General features: G+C 37.4%; 1 protein-coding gene across 1 annotated transcript; it reads right to left on the bottom strand.

Annotated features, from left to right (window-relative positions):
• Window positions 1-552: 552 nt before the first annotated feature.
• On the bottom strand, window positions 553-15,806 carry LOC129578656 (ejaculatory bulb-specific protein 3-like). Its single transcript, XM_055467533.1, has 3 exons — window positions 15,611-15,806; window positions 11,678-11,978; window positions 553-1,420 (listed from the first exon to the last, which is right to left on the bottom strand). The coding sequence occupies exons 2-3, from the start codon at window positions 11,865-11,867 to the stop codon at window positions 1,242-1,244; spliced, it is 369 nt and encodes a 122-aa protein (XP_055323508.1). The 5' UTR covers window positions 11,868-11,978; window positions 15,611-15,806; the 3' UTR covers window positions 553-1,241.
• Window positions 15,807-16,216: the final 410 nt, after the last annotated feature.

The following is a 16,216-nucleotide window of genomic DNA, read 5'->3' as shown; positions in this document are numbered from 1 at the left end:
TTTTTCTTAATTCACTCTCCATTCTGTTTGCCATAGTCCAATGAATATTCAGAATACCCTTGCTCTTAGCTAAGAAAAAAACATACGGAGAAAAGAGCGATTCGGGTTTTCTGTTCCTCTCTTCTTTCATTTTTTTTTCATCCATCGCCCAACATACCGCATAGATAATTAAATAAGTTTATTACTTCCGGGTTAATCCGAGTTAATTTTAAGGTGAGTTGATTCAATTCATTAACTTGATAACTTAAATATACCCGAAAAAAGCTAACACCAAATCTTTCGTTTTGAACACCTGCCGAAGATTGCATGTGAAAAAGCGCCTGTGCTTATGCTATATACCCCATTGGAATGGGATTGACGGTGAATGTAATTTACAGTGTGAATTTAGGCGTGAAATTGCAATATTTAAGCCGCTGTCTTACCACTTTTTCTTTAGCCCGATTAAATTTTTTGTCTTGTCAATTCCCAAATTTCAAGTTCCAATGAAAACCACTTATTGACTAATTTATCGGTAAGCTAGTCGGAAGGTAAGTAAGAAAGGTAATCAATGAATGAAACTGCAGTTTTTTCTGTGTTTTCTTCGTGTTTGTTTTTCTACACAATTTATTTGGCTTTTACCAATTGATACCGTCATAGAATTGGAGAAAGGGAGGGAGGGGATAGAAAGGTTGTACAATAAACTCAATTCCTAAACAGGTAACTTCAAATCAGAATTGTCGAAAATTAAATATAGTAACACAATGTTGCATCGCAAACCGAAATAGGAATGAATGGACTGGACATAGAAGCAAGAAAAATGCATTTGATAAAGAAAAAAGAAAAATCTATGGAATTTCGGGAATGGGATAAAACGTGTTCGAAAAGTTGAGTATTTCATTATTGTTTTTTTCTTCTTGTTGTTCTTCAAATATTGTGACAAAACAAAGTCTAAAATATTCTCTGGTTAAACGGAAACAAGAAAATATAAATTGCTATTACCACTATACATTAACCATCTTTGCATTCTACATCCAAATTCAGCTGGACGATTTGGGCGAGGAGTTTCCGACGCGAGCTATTCTAAACGAGAAACAAATTTTTGATTTTGGCATGTATTTATGAAACTCCATTGTCAAACTATCATCATTATCAGCTGATTCCGAAGAGTAGCGATTAATTAAAAAAAAAAGAGAGAGAGAGAGAGAGATAGAGATTGGAGTGAGAGGACAACAGAAATACTGCCGAAAGACTTAATTTAGCGCTTAAACTAGGCCGGCATCAAGGCGTTGTTTGAACAATCCCTGTGGATCGTATTTGTCGATAAGTGATTTCCAGTCTTGTGGTCGTCTTGTTCTCAAGAAATTGATGACTTTCTTCGAGTTACGTTTCTGTGCTGCGCTGCATTTTGAGCAATCGGATTGAATGGCGTCAGGTAAAAGTTCTGCAATAAACGAGAAAAAAAAGAAAATTAGCTGTGTGTTGTGTTTTGGATTGTTTTTTTTTTCTCACAGAAATAAGTTGAATGAACAAAAAAAAACCCCAAGTGCTGTTGCTTCGTAATTAAAAAAATTCAAATGAGTGAACCGCTTGCGGAGAAATGGAGGAAATGCTCTTTTCATCCAACATGCAAATAGAATTGGATAATTATGCTAGATTTGCTATAAGTGTGCTCCAGGTTACGAAATGATATTTATTCTAAGTGCTAGGCACTCCTGCATACAATTACACCGAATGTACATTTCGTATATGAGCATATCAACAACAAGAAGAGACAATTGATTCTGCATTTTTAATTACTTACTGAATATAAATGCGCTTCCTTGTATCACAGCCAACAAAAGCGGATGATAAACTATACAAAAAGAAACAAACGCACACACACAATAACTTGGAGCTCGCATGGTATTGCACAGTTCAGGAAGCAATTTCCATATTTCTAAACACACACACACACACACACACACATTCTAAGATCGTGCATGCAACCCATTTATTAAGTTCTGACAGGGGTGGGTTTGTTCTGTTTGTTTTTGTGTTTATTATGTTTGCGTTTGTTTGTTGTCACACACTTTTGTTCAGGCCAATCTTCAATGGCTTTTTAACATTTGTGTGCTTCCCGTGCCGCACCGCGCGCGCACCATGAAATATGCGTTATTGTGAATTATTCGCATTGCACGGTAAGATCATGATGAATAGGGACGGGATTGTAGGTAGAGTGAGAGTAGAAGTGCTGACTTTTCTGCTGTCATTCGCTTTCGCCATACGTGGCGTGATTAGAGTGATTAAAATCATGCTCATTATGCGATGCGATGCTGTTGCTGATATGGTGGCGATGACTTTAAATGATGTGTGTACTTCGCTTCTTTTTTTTTCGTGTGCAAACAACAAAGTGGAAGAGAAATGTTTCGAAAAATTACGGAGCATCAAGTGCCATCTGAAATGTGTATTTGATCCGTTGCGCGTGTATTCTATATTATATGTATATATCATGATGGTGTCGTTTCAATGGGTTCATCACAAGACACGAGCTACAGACACAAAGCATTTGCTGCATATGCGACCCAACCAGCAAATGGTAACAAAAACGAAAAGAAGAGATCATGTTTATAATGAACTCCTGTACACCATGAACCTGCACAGCATCAGGCATTACATGAATTACTTTTATTTTTGCACTCGGTAATTAAATGTCTATGTGCTTGTGTCTTCAGCACTTGTCATGTGTGTGTGTGTGATTCATAATTCATGCAGCATGTTTGCGCTCGACACGCTTTGAAGAGGCAACGCTTTGACTCGGTCTTTTCATCCGCACACTGTGCAGAAGAGGGAGACAGAGAAAAACTAAGCGAAAATGATGACAGAAATAAAGTCGCTTGAGTACGCATGGATTAATACATATAAATTTCGCGCACGCGATTACATCTCATGATATAAAAAAAGTGGTTTTGGTGGAAAAAGGCGCGATTAACATTGGAACCGGACCGGTTATGAGAGCAAAGTGTGTAGTAATCATTTTTGATGAAAATTGGAATGATTTGAACAATTTCATTTTCTTTGAAAGACCTTAGATACGTTATTTCCAATTTTTTTTTCTTCTCCTTCTAAATGTTCAAAGTTGACAAAAACATGCTCTTAAAAGATCATATACACAGAGATATGGCTCACACATTTAAATATTTATATATGTAATTATTAAACCAAATCGTCGAGATGAAGCACAATTGCGTGCTTGAACTAACCAAAATGACAACAAAACCGAGGCCGCGTACATTTAACATGCAAAGACATTTATATGATAAACTTTCATTTATGACATGATGTGTGCGGTTGGTGACTGGGCTAAAAGAGAGAAATGGAGGGAGTGGAAGAGATGGAGAGAAAGGGGACCGAGAAGCCACAGCAGAAATAGCTCTTGGTGATTATGCTTTCGTTGATGATTGCATGTAAACGATGGCGATGTTGCATAACAAGCGCCGCGCACTTGTTTACACATTTCCAAACATATCGTTCGCCGACGATGAGAGATGCAAAGAGAGCGAAAGTACATGTGTGAGTGTGTGTGTGTTTGTGTGTATGTGTGACCATCGTAGTACAATGTACACGGGCTAAAATGACAACCGAGCCCATTCAAAATGCATCGAGCTTGGCTTTGCTTTGCTTTGCCCGGGAATTATAATTCACGTGGGTACTTCTGTCGTTCATCATGTGTGAACATGTAGACGTAGATGTGGGTGATTGTGTATGTGTATATGTGTACTCGACTTCACACGATTGCATGAATTTTACACTGGACGACAAAAGAAATGAATAAAATATGTTTGGAAACAGCAGCAGTTATTGCAATTGAAAATTTCCTCTGCCCTAATCCAATTGGACCAGTTGATTTTGGCGTCTCCCGCTCTCTCTCTCTCTCTCTCTCGGCGCAATGCCATTTTTATTGATAAATGAATTTAAATTGGAAAAGTCCATTTATTTGTGTCTATTCCTGAAAGCAGAACAAAATGGATGTAATTTAATATTGATTACGATTGGCGTGCTTTAGCTCTTCTACGTCGAAATTGACTTCCGCTCCAAGTACACTAATGGCTTTATTTGATTTAGTTTCTCTCTCTCTCTCTCTCTCTCTCTCTCTCTCTCTCTCTATCACTTTACCCGCTCTTGCGTTCTCCTTTTCCCGCTTTTTTTTCTATTTTGCTATCTTGGTTGATTTTTTTTTCTAAATGGAGCAGAAAATAACCGAACAACCTTCTTCTGCTGTCTTCGAGTTATCACAAAACATGAAACAAGCGAGACATTTTTCAAGCACATAAATCACCATTGATCCGATTTTAAGCTTGTGTCTCTCTCTCTCCTCTTGCATTGTGCGAATAATGCGTTTTATTTGTCATTTGATTTCACAATGTTCTTTATTTTCTTCGCTTTTTTGTTGTTGTTATTGCCATAAATCTCATGTTATTCTCTCATTGTTGTTTCATCGCCGGAATCGATACAAAGCATCCATTTCCAGCTGCACTGCACATTCGGAACAGGATTCGTATAGAGTAGCAAGTCGTCCAATGTTGACATAAATACTTTGCTCTGTTAAAAACTTTTCCCGAATGGTTGATACTGCTGCTGCTGCTGGTGGTGTAGCATGTTTTACATTTTCAACAAGATCGTATTTACTACATTCTGCTGGTGCAATCTTTTACTTCGTTTTGTGTTGATCGTTGTTATCGCCGTCGCTGTCGCCGTCGTTTTTTCTCATTTGTGTTTACTGGAGGAAAAGATAATTTCCAATCTTATTGCATTCACTTGCATTTATTTCACCTCATTTTCGTTTGTCGATGTCTTGAGCCATTGAACGATTGCCAACGACAACGTCAACAACAATCACAACGACGACGACGACGACAGCGCAACAAAATCCACGAACTAAAATGGCAATGGTTTTTGTTCCACATCGTTTTCGATGCATTCATCGCAAATTGTTCTGCATGGAAACAAACTACATTATTACAGTATCCATTGTGCAGTCGTTTGGCTCCTTATTGCTGTTATCATTTGAATTTGTATGTTTTTGTGTGTGTATGCTTTAGCATTTTGTTTGTGATAGTTGTTCCCACTTCATAAACAATACAAATTTAAAAAGCAAACAAACGAATTCCACCAAATTTTGCTGCCTTCGTACAATGTAATATGATGATAATTGGTATCATTGTGGACTAGATGCAGTGCACACGACAACACGGATGGCAACTACCATTGCTGAATTGCGACTTTTTTTTCCCTCACTCTTTCAATTCCTGTTCGACAAAAGTTTTGAAGATTTTTTTTCCTCGTTTGTTTGCTGTTATTTTCTTCTTTTTTTTCTCGCTTGTACCGATTTCGATGCACGAAGTAATCCAGTGTAAATGAAAAAAAAGTAGAGAAATAGACGAAGGAAAATGTGTTTGTAAACCATGGATGCGATTAGCGTACTTTTCTCATTTACTGTTTTATTTTCCATCATTATGGTGTGTTTGTTGTTGTGTGAATGTCTTTTTTCTTCCATGATTACGCTTCGTTTCTAGTAAAGTGTTTGCGCGCAAGCGAAAGCTTTCTTTACTGTATTGTACATTACAGTGCTTCAAATTTATCTATCCTTATACATATATATATATATGTGTGTTTGTGTGTGTGTATTTCATTTATTTTGTTTTGTTTTCATGAGTTCCATCAATATACTCGTACGTGTTGTTTTAAGTTTTTCCTTTCAGCTCGGTATTTATTTCCATTTTGGCGCACTCGTCGTTCTTGCTTCCTCTTTTTCTTCTTCTTATTATTATTCCCTTTTTGTTGCGCTCAACCATTGTGAGCGCGCCCAAATCATGGTCATTACCATTGCAGTAATGCGTCAACAATACATGCCGCACAACAAATAAAACCAAAAGTGTATAAATTACAATTTGTTAAATTTAAAGTTGGATTACTTTTCTTTGCATTACACTTTTTACACTCGCTCTTTCTCTTTCTTTCGTTTTCTTTTTCTGTTTGTGGCCACCCAGCCCTTTCTTCTTGCTTAAGTGAATTTACATAGTATATTTTTCCTGCAGACATTTTGTGAGTGAGATCGCGTTTTCATTTTGTTCCGGCTTTCTTATGCAAGCGAGAGAGAGAGAGAGAGAGAGAGAGAGAGAGAGAGAGAGAGAGAGAGAGAAAGAGAGAGAGAAAGAGAGAGAGAGTAAAATAGATGGGCTGTGACAGAGTTTGCGGTGAACAACAAAGTTCAGATTGAATGAAAAAGGAATGCCTGTTGGTATTATGGAATCCAATGAAGTAACTTTTGATAAATGTATCAAAAGATGCAAGTTCTTAACATCAATCCCGTGTGCCGTTCGTTATCTCCATCTGTGGTGTGACGTGACGTGACGTGGTGTGTGTATAAAGAGTATGTCATTAATGGTCGACAAAAAAGGCCATCGTCATAAAATATTATTATTACATTGTTCACTATGCAAAGTGAAATCTACCGTATGGTTGTTACAGCAAACAAAATGAAAAGTGCCAACAAACAACTGTTAACTTGTTAGTTGGCTCAGGTTTTTGTTAAACGGCTTAGCCGATGCAAACGCGCAACACACACACACACACATGCACAGCGAATGCTCTGATGCTTAGAAATGTCAACACCGAAAGCCCATGACAATCTGATTGCAGAGCACGAGTATCGAGTTCACGCCATCCATGGAAGCGTCTAGATCCCTTTCTCAATCCCACTCTCACATCTCTCGAATTTATAATTAATGTGTACGCAAAAGAAACTCATGCCGAGCAACCGAAAGAGTGTCGGTGTGTCGTAAAACAGAAATCGGTGCAAATGAAACATTTTAAATTGGATTTTCATTACAGTTATTATTACGTAAATGCGAACCAATTCATTTTCACACCTGTTTTCAAACGCGCTCGTGTGCAAACCATATTTTATTGTTGGTTTTTTTTTGAATGAGTCGTTGTTACTGTTAATTGGTTAGCCAGCCAGTCGGCCCACCATATTTGAGACCGTTTTGAATGTTGTTGTGTTGCGTATATCGGTTGTCACCTGCAATTTCGTCCACTAAGCACAAAAAAATTATTCAACTTGATTTTGTGTTAGCCTCGCAATTTTCGCATCATAGCATCGAGGTGGTGGTGACGCCGAAGGCAGAGTTCGATACGGTAATTTGATGTTTGGTATTGTCATTGATGTGATTATGGTGTCGATGCATTCGAAACGTCAAATGAATAATTGAGTTTTATGCTTTCAACATTTTATATAACTTATTCAATTATGGTTTTTCCCATTTTCATTTACAACTTTGCATAATGAATTTTTAACGCTTCATCGCATTTATAAAATATGGAGAGAAGAAAAAAAGGCAGTGACAATATACGTGCACGATCAGTGCGTGCGCGCGCGCGCTCAAAATCATGACACTCTTTTTTCATCTATCTGTCACTCGTTCGCTCTCATTATGTTCGCCTACATCCACTCTCTTCTTGGTCTCGCTGTCTGTCACTAAAAATCATGCGACACATCAATCATGAGCGCGGAAAGAACGCGTACCGCATACCATACATCGACTATGTGACATTTTGACAGCTTGACAAGAACTCTGCTTTCCTCTCTCTCACACTCTCTCTTTCTATTTTGTGCTTCATAACACACCTCGTGTGTTTCTACGCCTCTGCAGTTGCCATACATATTGATGAAGAGAATGAGAGCGAAATCAGAGAAAAAAACACATCATGTTGGTTGTACGCTTCATTTTGATACACACATATTTTGACCTTTCCTCTGTGTATCGATAAAACAATCTGTGTTTTCGTCTGTTCAGAGACGCTGATATTCAAATCGAACGGCAAAGTGAAATTTTTCGCTCTCGCAGTCAATTCATATTGGCTTGCCTGTGTCTGTATGTGTCGGTTCAGGTGTTATTTTGAAATGTTTATAAAACAGCCACACAACAGCAGCAACAACAAAAACAAAGCGCCCACAGAAAAAAAACGAAACCATGCGAAAATACGATCTCAAAAGTCATTTCGTTTATCTGATAGTATTTCGCATCATCAATTCGCCATGTTTAAGACTCAATAAATTATCTAAGCAGAAAAAAACGCAATTAATAATTTTTTCTTTCGCCTGTCTCTGTGTAACTGTGCTGCGGCGCCATTTCCATTTGTTTGACATACTAATACAGTTCCTATTGGCCGCAAAACACTAGACACTCTCTCTCTCTCTCTCTCTTTCTCTCTGCGTGTATGGCTCGACCACGATGTTCACTTAATTTGACTAAAACTTCATTAGCTTCGTATCCATTTCACACGCCTCGTTTATATGCGCTCGACGAAAGAGATGCACCGCATTTCGTCCCAGGCCAATTTGATATTGCAATATTGATAACGCGCCACAGCAAAAAGTGGCGTGTGTTTGTGCAAATGAAAAACGTGCAACGTCAATAATATGACATTTGACTGGGACATATCTCTCGTCAATGATCAGCATGAAAAGTTTTGAAAAGACATTTGCGCTAAACACACGGGGCCACACAATCATCACTATCATAAATCAAAATTGCGATGAGCTAAAATGCAATTAACAACATTAATTGCGTTTAAATGCACATTTTTGTCCTTTTCAACTGAGTTTTTGCACAAAAATTGGCCTGATTCTACGCTTGCACTCGCACTTCAGTTAACACGATTTAGCTAATTGGCTCGATTCATCTCTCTATCGCTCTCTCCCTCTTGCTGTCCGTGCTCCGGAAGCGAAGCGGACGCATCCCGAATAGCTCGGCTTATAGTTTGATATAATTACATAACTGCCGGTTTGATGATGTGTTGGCCAAGCGATAAGATTTTGTCGCTTTTGTGTGCTAATTGGTTATTGTTAGTTTTATGCTTTGCAACAAAGCATTTAAGCAAACATAAAATTAAACAAAACGAACGAACGAACGAACGAAATAAATAATGTATTAGTTAACCCAGTTGCTCACGGGTCGCATTGAAAAAAAAAAGCGAAAAGGTCTTAAAGCGATCTAGACATTTTTCGCTTCATTGTCGAACTGATTTTGTTATCGTGCTATTTATATAAATTACTATTAAAAAGCAGCAAACACCGCTCTCGAGACATGCAGTTTAAAGTAATATTCTCTGAATAATTGAGTGCTAGTGTATTATCACCTTGAATTTTGTATGAAAAACAATTTGCTTCCATTAATTAAAAATTCAATTATGAATGAGTGAAGCGTGCTCATTGCTCACCCATGCACACCAATACACCGATAATGCACAGGCACACGAGCGCGCACGCACACACCGACAAACAGAGCGTTTGTATGTATGTGCAAGCACATCGAAATAACGCGATGTGCCCATAGACACTTGGAAAGCAGATTCGCACGTAAACTTTCAGTTTTATGTCCGAACGAAACGATTCACCGATGAAATTTCATATGAAAAATCGAACTTGCTCTCGGCGTGTATGTGTGTGTGTGTGTTCGGTGCTTTTGTTCAGCTCTTGCAGTTTCTTCGGTTGTGGCAATACAACCGACAACCGACAGCAATACAAACACACAATATACCGATACGGCCAAGCTGTTGCTGCTACCGCTGTAGCATTGTTATTATTTTGACGCCCGTCAAATGCTTTCAAACGAAAGCAACATTAATTTCAGTGGCCGTGCCCGAAAACGAACTGCGTTCGCACGAACGGCATCGTATGAGCCATGCTCATGAAGGTTAATAGCATTGGGTACTATAATACCGAAATTGCGAAGATGGATCGATGGACATACACTTAATGCTTCGAAAATGTCGTCGCACTTGTGACAACGTGTCATCAATACTAATTAGAATTTTACTGATAAATTGCGTGTCATTTGTGGCGACCAAAAATGAATTTTAACAAAATAATGATTGTTTGCGCATTTGGCAATTCCATCGGTAATTGATATGGCAATGCGCGGCCCCAGTAACACCGAATTATTATGATTATTGTTATTTCGATTCTGAAGAAAACCATGGACACAAAACGAAAAGTAATAATTGATTTTGCAAACAAATTATCGAAAAGTCATATCTGGTTGACGTTCCCACATCATCGAAACCCAAAGGAAATGGCAAATAAATTGCCATGACGAGAGAAATGAGGGCATTAATTCTATCACTATCACACACTCAATGGGTTTTTTCCTTTCGGCAAATAATGCGATATGCTTTATGGACAACTTTTAATATCTTCATAATCGAATATTTTCTCTCTCTCTCTTTCTCTCTGTCTTGGACTTGATGTCGGTCCGTTTCTTTGGTTCTCATAATTGAACGGCATTTCTCGCATGACCAATTCCAGCCTTTGATAAAGCGTCAATGACATTTTACGTCCAACGAGCCATCACAACAAGGGCCGGTGCGGTTGGACTGAATGAATGAGTGAAAAATGGCGAAGAGGCGTTCGTATTCGTTTTTCTTCTTTTGTTCCGTTTTTGGCCAGTGTCAGAGTTTTTATAAACGAGTTAGGAAAAGTAATGAAATCGATTCGGTTGATAAAATATTTACATAAATGTCGCAGCTGACTTCTAAATCTCTGATGTTTGACATACAATACTGCTGAAGTGGCTTGTTTTCAACTCTTCACTCGTGCACAACACAAGCGAGCAAGCAAGTAAACACATTGGTAAACATGAACATTGAACAACACTTGACAGTGATGATGGTTTCGGTTTTGTGATGAAGCGTCGTAATATTTTTATGTATCAATTAAAAGATGAAGACTTGAGATGAAAGAAGCCTATACATGCGTCTGTACAACACTTCATAATTTTGTTTTTTCTGCCATGAACGACTAAACGAATGAATGGTCAAACGAAAATCAAGAGCCACAAAAAAGAAGAAGAAGAAGTACTATAAATGTAAACAAAGTAGCTTGCACATCGGAGTAAACTCAAGTCAACGATAATGGATGAGTGAGAACCGAGTTTCTTTCATAGACACTTGCACACTTCTCGGTTCATAGTGTGTAATTTGACGCAAATATTTGTTTTATGGCTACATAAATGTGTGGCTTGGCACACTTCAACTGTTTAGTTCCTTCAATGGATTATGTCGTAAACATCCTTCAATTCTTCTAGCACACTCGCCACTCAACTTCTCGACTTCTTCGATTACGAATCGTGGCCTTTCTATTATTCCCATATTGATTATTTCTTATCTCCTTCTCGACAGTTGTCAATGCGCGGCCGAAACCAAAGGTCCTGCATCTAAGCGTTTGACAGCTAACTTCTAGCGCTATGAGACAAGTGTCAAAAGTTGTGACTCAGATCGTTCACTATTGAATCTTTTTTATATTTGTTGATTAAGTAGACAAAAAAAAAAATAAAAATGTCACGAATGTGCAAAATTGATTTTTGTGAGAGGGTAGCACGTGATAAACATCAATTTTATGAGTAAAAAAATGTTCTTTTCATTACGGAACATTGTTGATGCGTTCAATTTGTCGCGTCCATGAGTGCGTCTAACGACTTAAACGATATGAAATGAACTTCACTGAATGCGCTCATCGCAAATTCGTGTTTTGTTAGTATGGTGCAGGGGTTGCGGCCGAAACGCTCCATCGAAGTGAAAAAATGGGAAATGGTCGAAGCATCAAGCAACAAAATGGAAAAGAATAAACACAATACATATCGAAAAATACGATACTTACTTTTCAGTTCACGACCTTCACGAGTGCAGGCCCCTTTGTCCAACAAGCATTTGATATAGTTGGTTAGTACACGATCATTACCGAGAACTGAATCGATGTTGACGTTATCGTATTTTGGTGCATATTTTGTGTCGGCCATAACCATGCATACGATTGCCAATAAGAGGACCATTGCAAAAGTTGACTTCATGATTCTATATTCAGGCTTATATGTTTACTTTTGTGTGTATGAAGAAATACGCGCGCTCCAATCGGATTAAGCTTTTGTTTCTCGTTAACTGCGTAATTAATGCTGACGATTCTGTAAGACAATAAAAGTAAGAAAGTTCAGAATTTGAGAAAAAAAATCACACACAGTCACTCAGCTACGAAAGTGAATCTTTGTACAAAGTTTTTCTAGATGGATAAACAAATTTTATTAAATTTGTTGCATTTTCCCATTTTGTTCACCGTTTAAGACTTTCAAGAGTTAATCGAGCCCCAATTAACAACCGAACTTTAAATAATGAAATTTCTTGCCTGCGCTTACCGAACACATGCAAGCGAGACCATATTTGTTTATTTACGCGACACGAAAGCGAGAGTGATCGAGAGTGATATTCTGAGAGAGAGAGAGAGAGAGAGAGGAGAACAAGCAAACAAAAGTTGTTAAGTTGCAAGATGAAACACATCAACATCATTATCTTTAAACACAATTTGTGTGCGTGTGTGTGTTCATTTTCTTTCCTTTTCCTTTCGTTCGTATTTCTGTCAAAATGGATTTCTGCAAAGTATTGCATGTCTCGTTGCTCAGTGGATGCATCATTTCACATTGGCTGTGCACGACGCCACCGAAACCGGGCCAAACGGAGTCGAACAAAGAAGAAAGATCATGAAAAAAAGTGATTGCAATAAGAATATTGCTCTGAAAATTAGTTTCCCAAATGATTTACAGTAGTTTAAGTATACAAAGTCTGTTCTCTTTCATTCTCTCTTTTTCTGCTTTTCTCTTTTTTCTGTTTTTCTCCCTTGACGACTTCGTGCGCACTGCGGCCGCTTTGTTATTTGTATTTTATGTTGTGTTGTGTTGTGCCGCTTTTTCGGTTGGTTCAGTGCAAGAAGCGACCGTTCATCGAAGTTTATATAAAAATAATGTTCGGTAAATGTGTTGTTATTTGTAAAGAAATGACTTAAAGCGTAGCTCCGTCAGCAAACTTTTGCTGTGAACAACATTTCAAAAAGCAATATTTTATGCAGTTATTCAAAAATGGTCGGGGTAAACTTTTCATTTGCTTAAGTTGTTCGAAATGAGTCTTCCTTCCTTTTAAAACTAATTAACTTTTTTTCCCTTCCAAAAGTTCCATCAAAGTTAGCGTTGGCCGTGTAATGCATACACTTTGAAGTGGTATTTATTCGACTTTAAACTGAAAAGTGACTCAAGCCAATGTGTGTGTGTGTGTGTGCGAGGGGCCAAAATGAATTTACTGCCACAACACGGAATACCTTTGAGAAAAAACGAAGTGATGCAGTGATGGGTATCGTTTGGTAAACAGCAAAAGGCAACCAATTCGTTTGCATTCAATTGGATCTTGTATCGGCAATCATAAATTTTATTGTTTGTGTATTAATGAACGATTTAACTTGCAACGACATTCACATTACAAAATACATGAATGCACAGCGCATAAGCACTGGAAAATACCTGCCGCAAGCACTGTTTTGCAAAGTTTGCTCTCTTTTTATTCAAACTTTTAAATTGTTCTGACAGTTCTGTTATTTTTCTTTGAGAATTTTGTTTTTGTCCAATTCGCACTTTTTCAACTGCATCCATCACAAATATTTGCTGTGTTACAACGTTTGAGAGATAATTATCACTTTGAAATTTTAATTGAATGGATACCGACTCGACTCGATTGAGAGAACCAACATTCTGGTTCATGCCCAAAGCGCCATTAAATAGGTACCAGGCTAAAACGTGCATCCAATTGAACGTCCTGAGTGTTTGAATTGAATTTTTGAGTTGATGATGCTTTTTTTGGGTTGTGCTTGTGCGAATGTGTTGAAAATCAATTAAAACACAAATTCGCATCGATTCAATGTTGCAAACTACTATTTAATTGATTTGGTTTGAAGGTATTTTCGTTTCGTTTCGTTTCAGTATGCGATTTCGTGCCAATCATTTGAAATTCTATGAATACGCAACACATTCAATCGTTTGTTTTTATATGCCCTGGGGTAAATGGAGAACAGTTTATCCATCGGAAAATTGTCAGAATTGAGAGAGAGAGAGAGAGTTGGAGTGAGACAGAAATAAAAACCACTGAAACAGCACACAAAATCAATTTACTACATCATTTAATGGCGCAGTATGCTCAATCGAATGGAGTTTTAGCCGAGAAATGTTACGAAAATAGTCATAACATACAAACAGATGCACAGAGTTCAATAGAATCAAATCATTAAGCTGACTGTCGTTAAGTGCGATAATGGATGATCTCAGCGAATTTAAATTATCGAGCATTTTATCGATTTTTCTTGCGGATTAATTGATATGAATGATCCAGCATTTCATTTGAGGATTAATGCATGTGTGTATTTGCCATCTGCATAATCAATTCAATCATTTGTTCTATTTTCAGCACACCCTAACCACAAAAGATCACTCATTATCTATCGTTAAAAATAGCAATTGCACGAAGAAGAAGAAGAATAAAAAAAAAATTGTTTATTGTACAGTTTAATCGAAAAATTCTGTTTCGTCCAGCTGCGCGCGATTATTTTCTCATGAAAGGCACAATTTATAGCGGGTATTAACCCTTTGACGACCTTTGGGACACATATCTCCCATTTTGTTTTTCGTCAATAATTTTCACATTTTTAAACCGATTTCGATAAAATTGGTTTCTATTGAAAGAGAATGAATGTAGCTACCAGAAAGTACCATAATATTGGATATTTATCATCACTGTGCTCAAATAGAACACTTCAAAGTCAAAAAATCTTGACTTTTTTTTCAAGTTGCGCCAAACCCTATATAATTTGAACGGTGCAACTTTTAAAGCTGAAAATTTGAAATGTTGTGCGGAATGTCCGTTACTTTCTAAAAATAATCGACTTTTCTCCAAAAAAATATTTTTTTAAATTTTTATTGCTTTTGGCGCGATGGGACATATGTGTCCCATTGGTCGGTAAAGGTAACTAATTACCACTGGTTTGCCTGTATTTTGACCATTATTCGCGAATTTTTAAAAACCAAAATTTACAAAAATATCATCAAATTCGTGATTAAATGGGCACAACAAAGCACAATTCAAACCATTTTCGGTTCCAAACAATTCTGAACATCTTAAAAACGAAAAAGATTTTACACGTAGTTCTTATGGGAGACATATTTTCTTCCATACAAAGGTAGTTACCGTTACCGACCAATGGGACACATATGTCCCATCATTTTTTTCATATTTTCAGTTGAAAAAATTAATTTTTGATAACACTTTTACTAAGGTTTTTGGGGTCGCTGAGCACAAATCTGCTATCAGAATTGCAAAATTCCAAGCCGTTCAGCTTTGGTCGTCAAAGGGTTAAGCAATTTCCATCATTTGAATGTGCAACAAATAAAGCGAACAACAGTGGCCATCCTCTCGGCAATGCTCTCCGTTATTTATTCGTAGGCTTTATGAAGGTATTTAATTGAGATCCCGTGTCGCATCAACATATCAAATGACTTCAGCATGGTTAAAAAAAAAAAAATAACCGAAAAAACCACTAGGGATTTTGCAGCGAATTTCAAACCATTTTACATTTTAGCACCCCGATGTAAATCAATAAATATCTTCTTTTTTTTCATTCGCTCTCTCTCTCTTTTTCTCTTTACAGTCTGAATAAAAACAGAATGGAAAAGAAAATTCTACAGCGCATCTTTTTTTCTTCTCAACAAAAAAGGCAACTACTCACTGTGATATGTGTGTCGAAAGTTTATGTTTCGGTCAATTCAGCTGATTTGATTGAGATTTGTGTTGTTGTTGTTGTTTCGTTTTGTATTTCTTGGGAAAAAATAAAAATTGTTGAATTGAGACTAAGTTGCGCGCACCACACACACCGTTCACATTCACCGACTGCAATTCACAAACTGAATAGCCAACGCTAAATCAATTTCAATTTATTTACTCACAAAATGTAATTTGTGCCTTTTTTTATGTGTTGATTTTGATTTGCCGAGACCTAAACATATATATATATATATACAACGAGCACACGTTTAAAAATGTTGTTGTTCACGCACACAACCGCAGCCGCATTCACACTTAACTTTAAGATCACACTACTCAGACGGACAGACGAACGAACGGGCAAATGAAGCAAAGTAAATGACGTTGTTGTAACACATTCGTCTCAGCAGCTTTTTCTTCGCTTTTTGTTTCGTCGGGGGGAGTGAAAACGGCCAGACGATGGAGACGAGCATTGAGTGAGAGTGATAATAAGAGCGAAAGAGAAAAAAAGGCCAAAAAGCAAAATGAAATGCTCTTTATGTCGATGTGATGCTGTGTTGGTATGCTCTAT

This window comes from Sitodiplosis mosellana, unplaced genomic scaffold, assembly GCF_009176505.1.
Source record: "Sitodiplosis mosellana isolate CC-2019 unplaced genomic scaffold, AAFC_SMos_1.0 Smas_scaffold_6226, whole genome shotgun sequence".
Lineage (NCBI taxonomy): Eukaryota > Metazoa > Arthropoda > Insecta > Diptera > Cecidomyiidae > Sitodiplosis > Sitodiplosis mosellana.
This window is presented reverse-complemented; position numbering and strand designations above follow the sequence as displayed.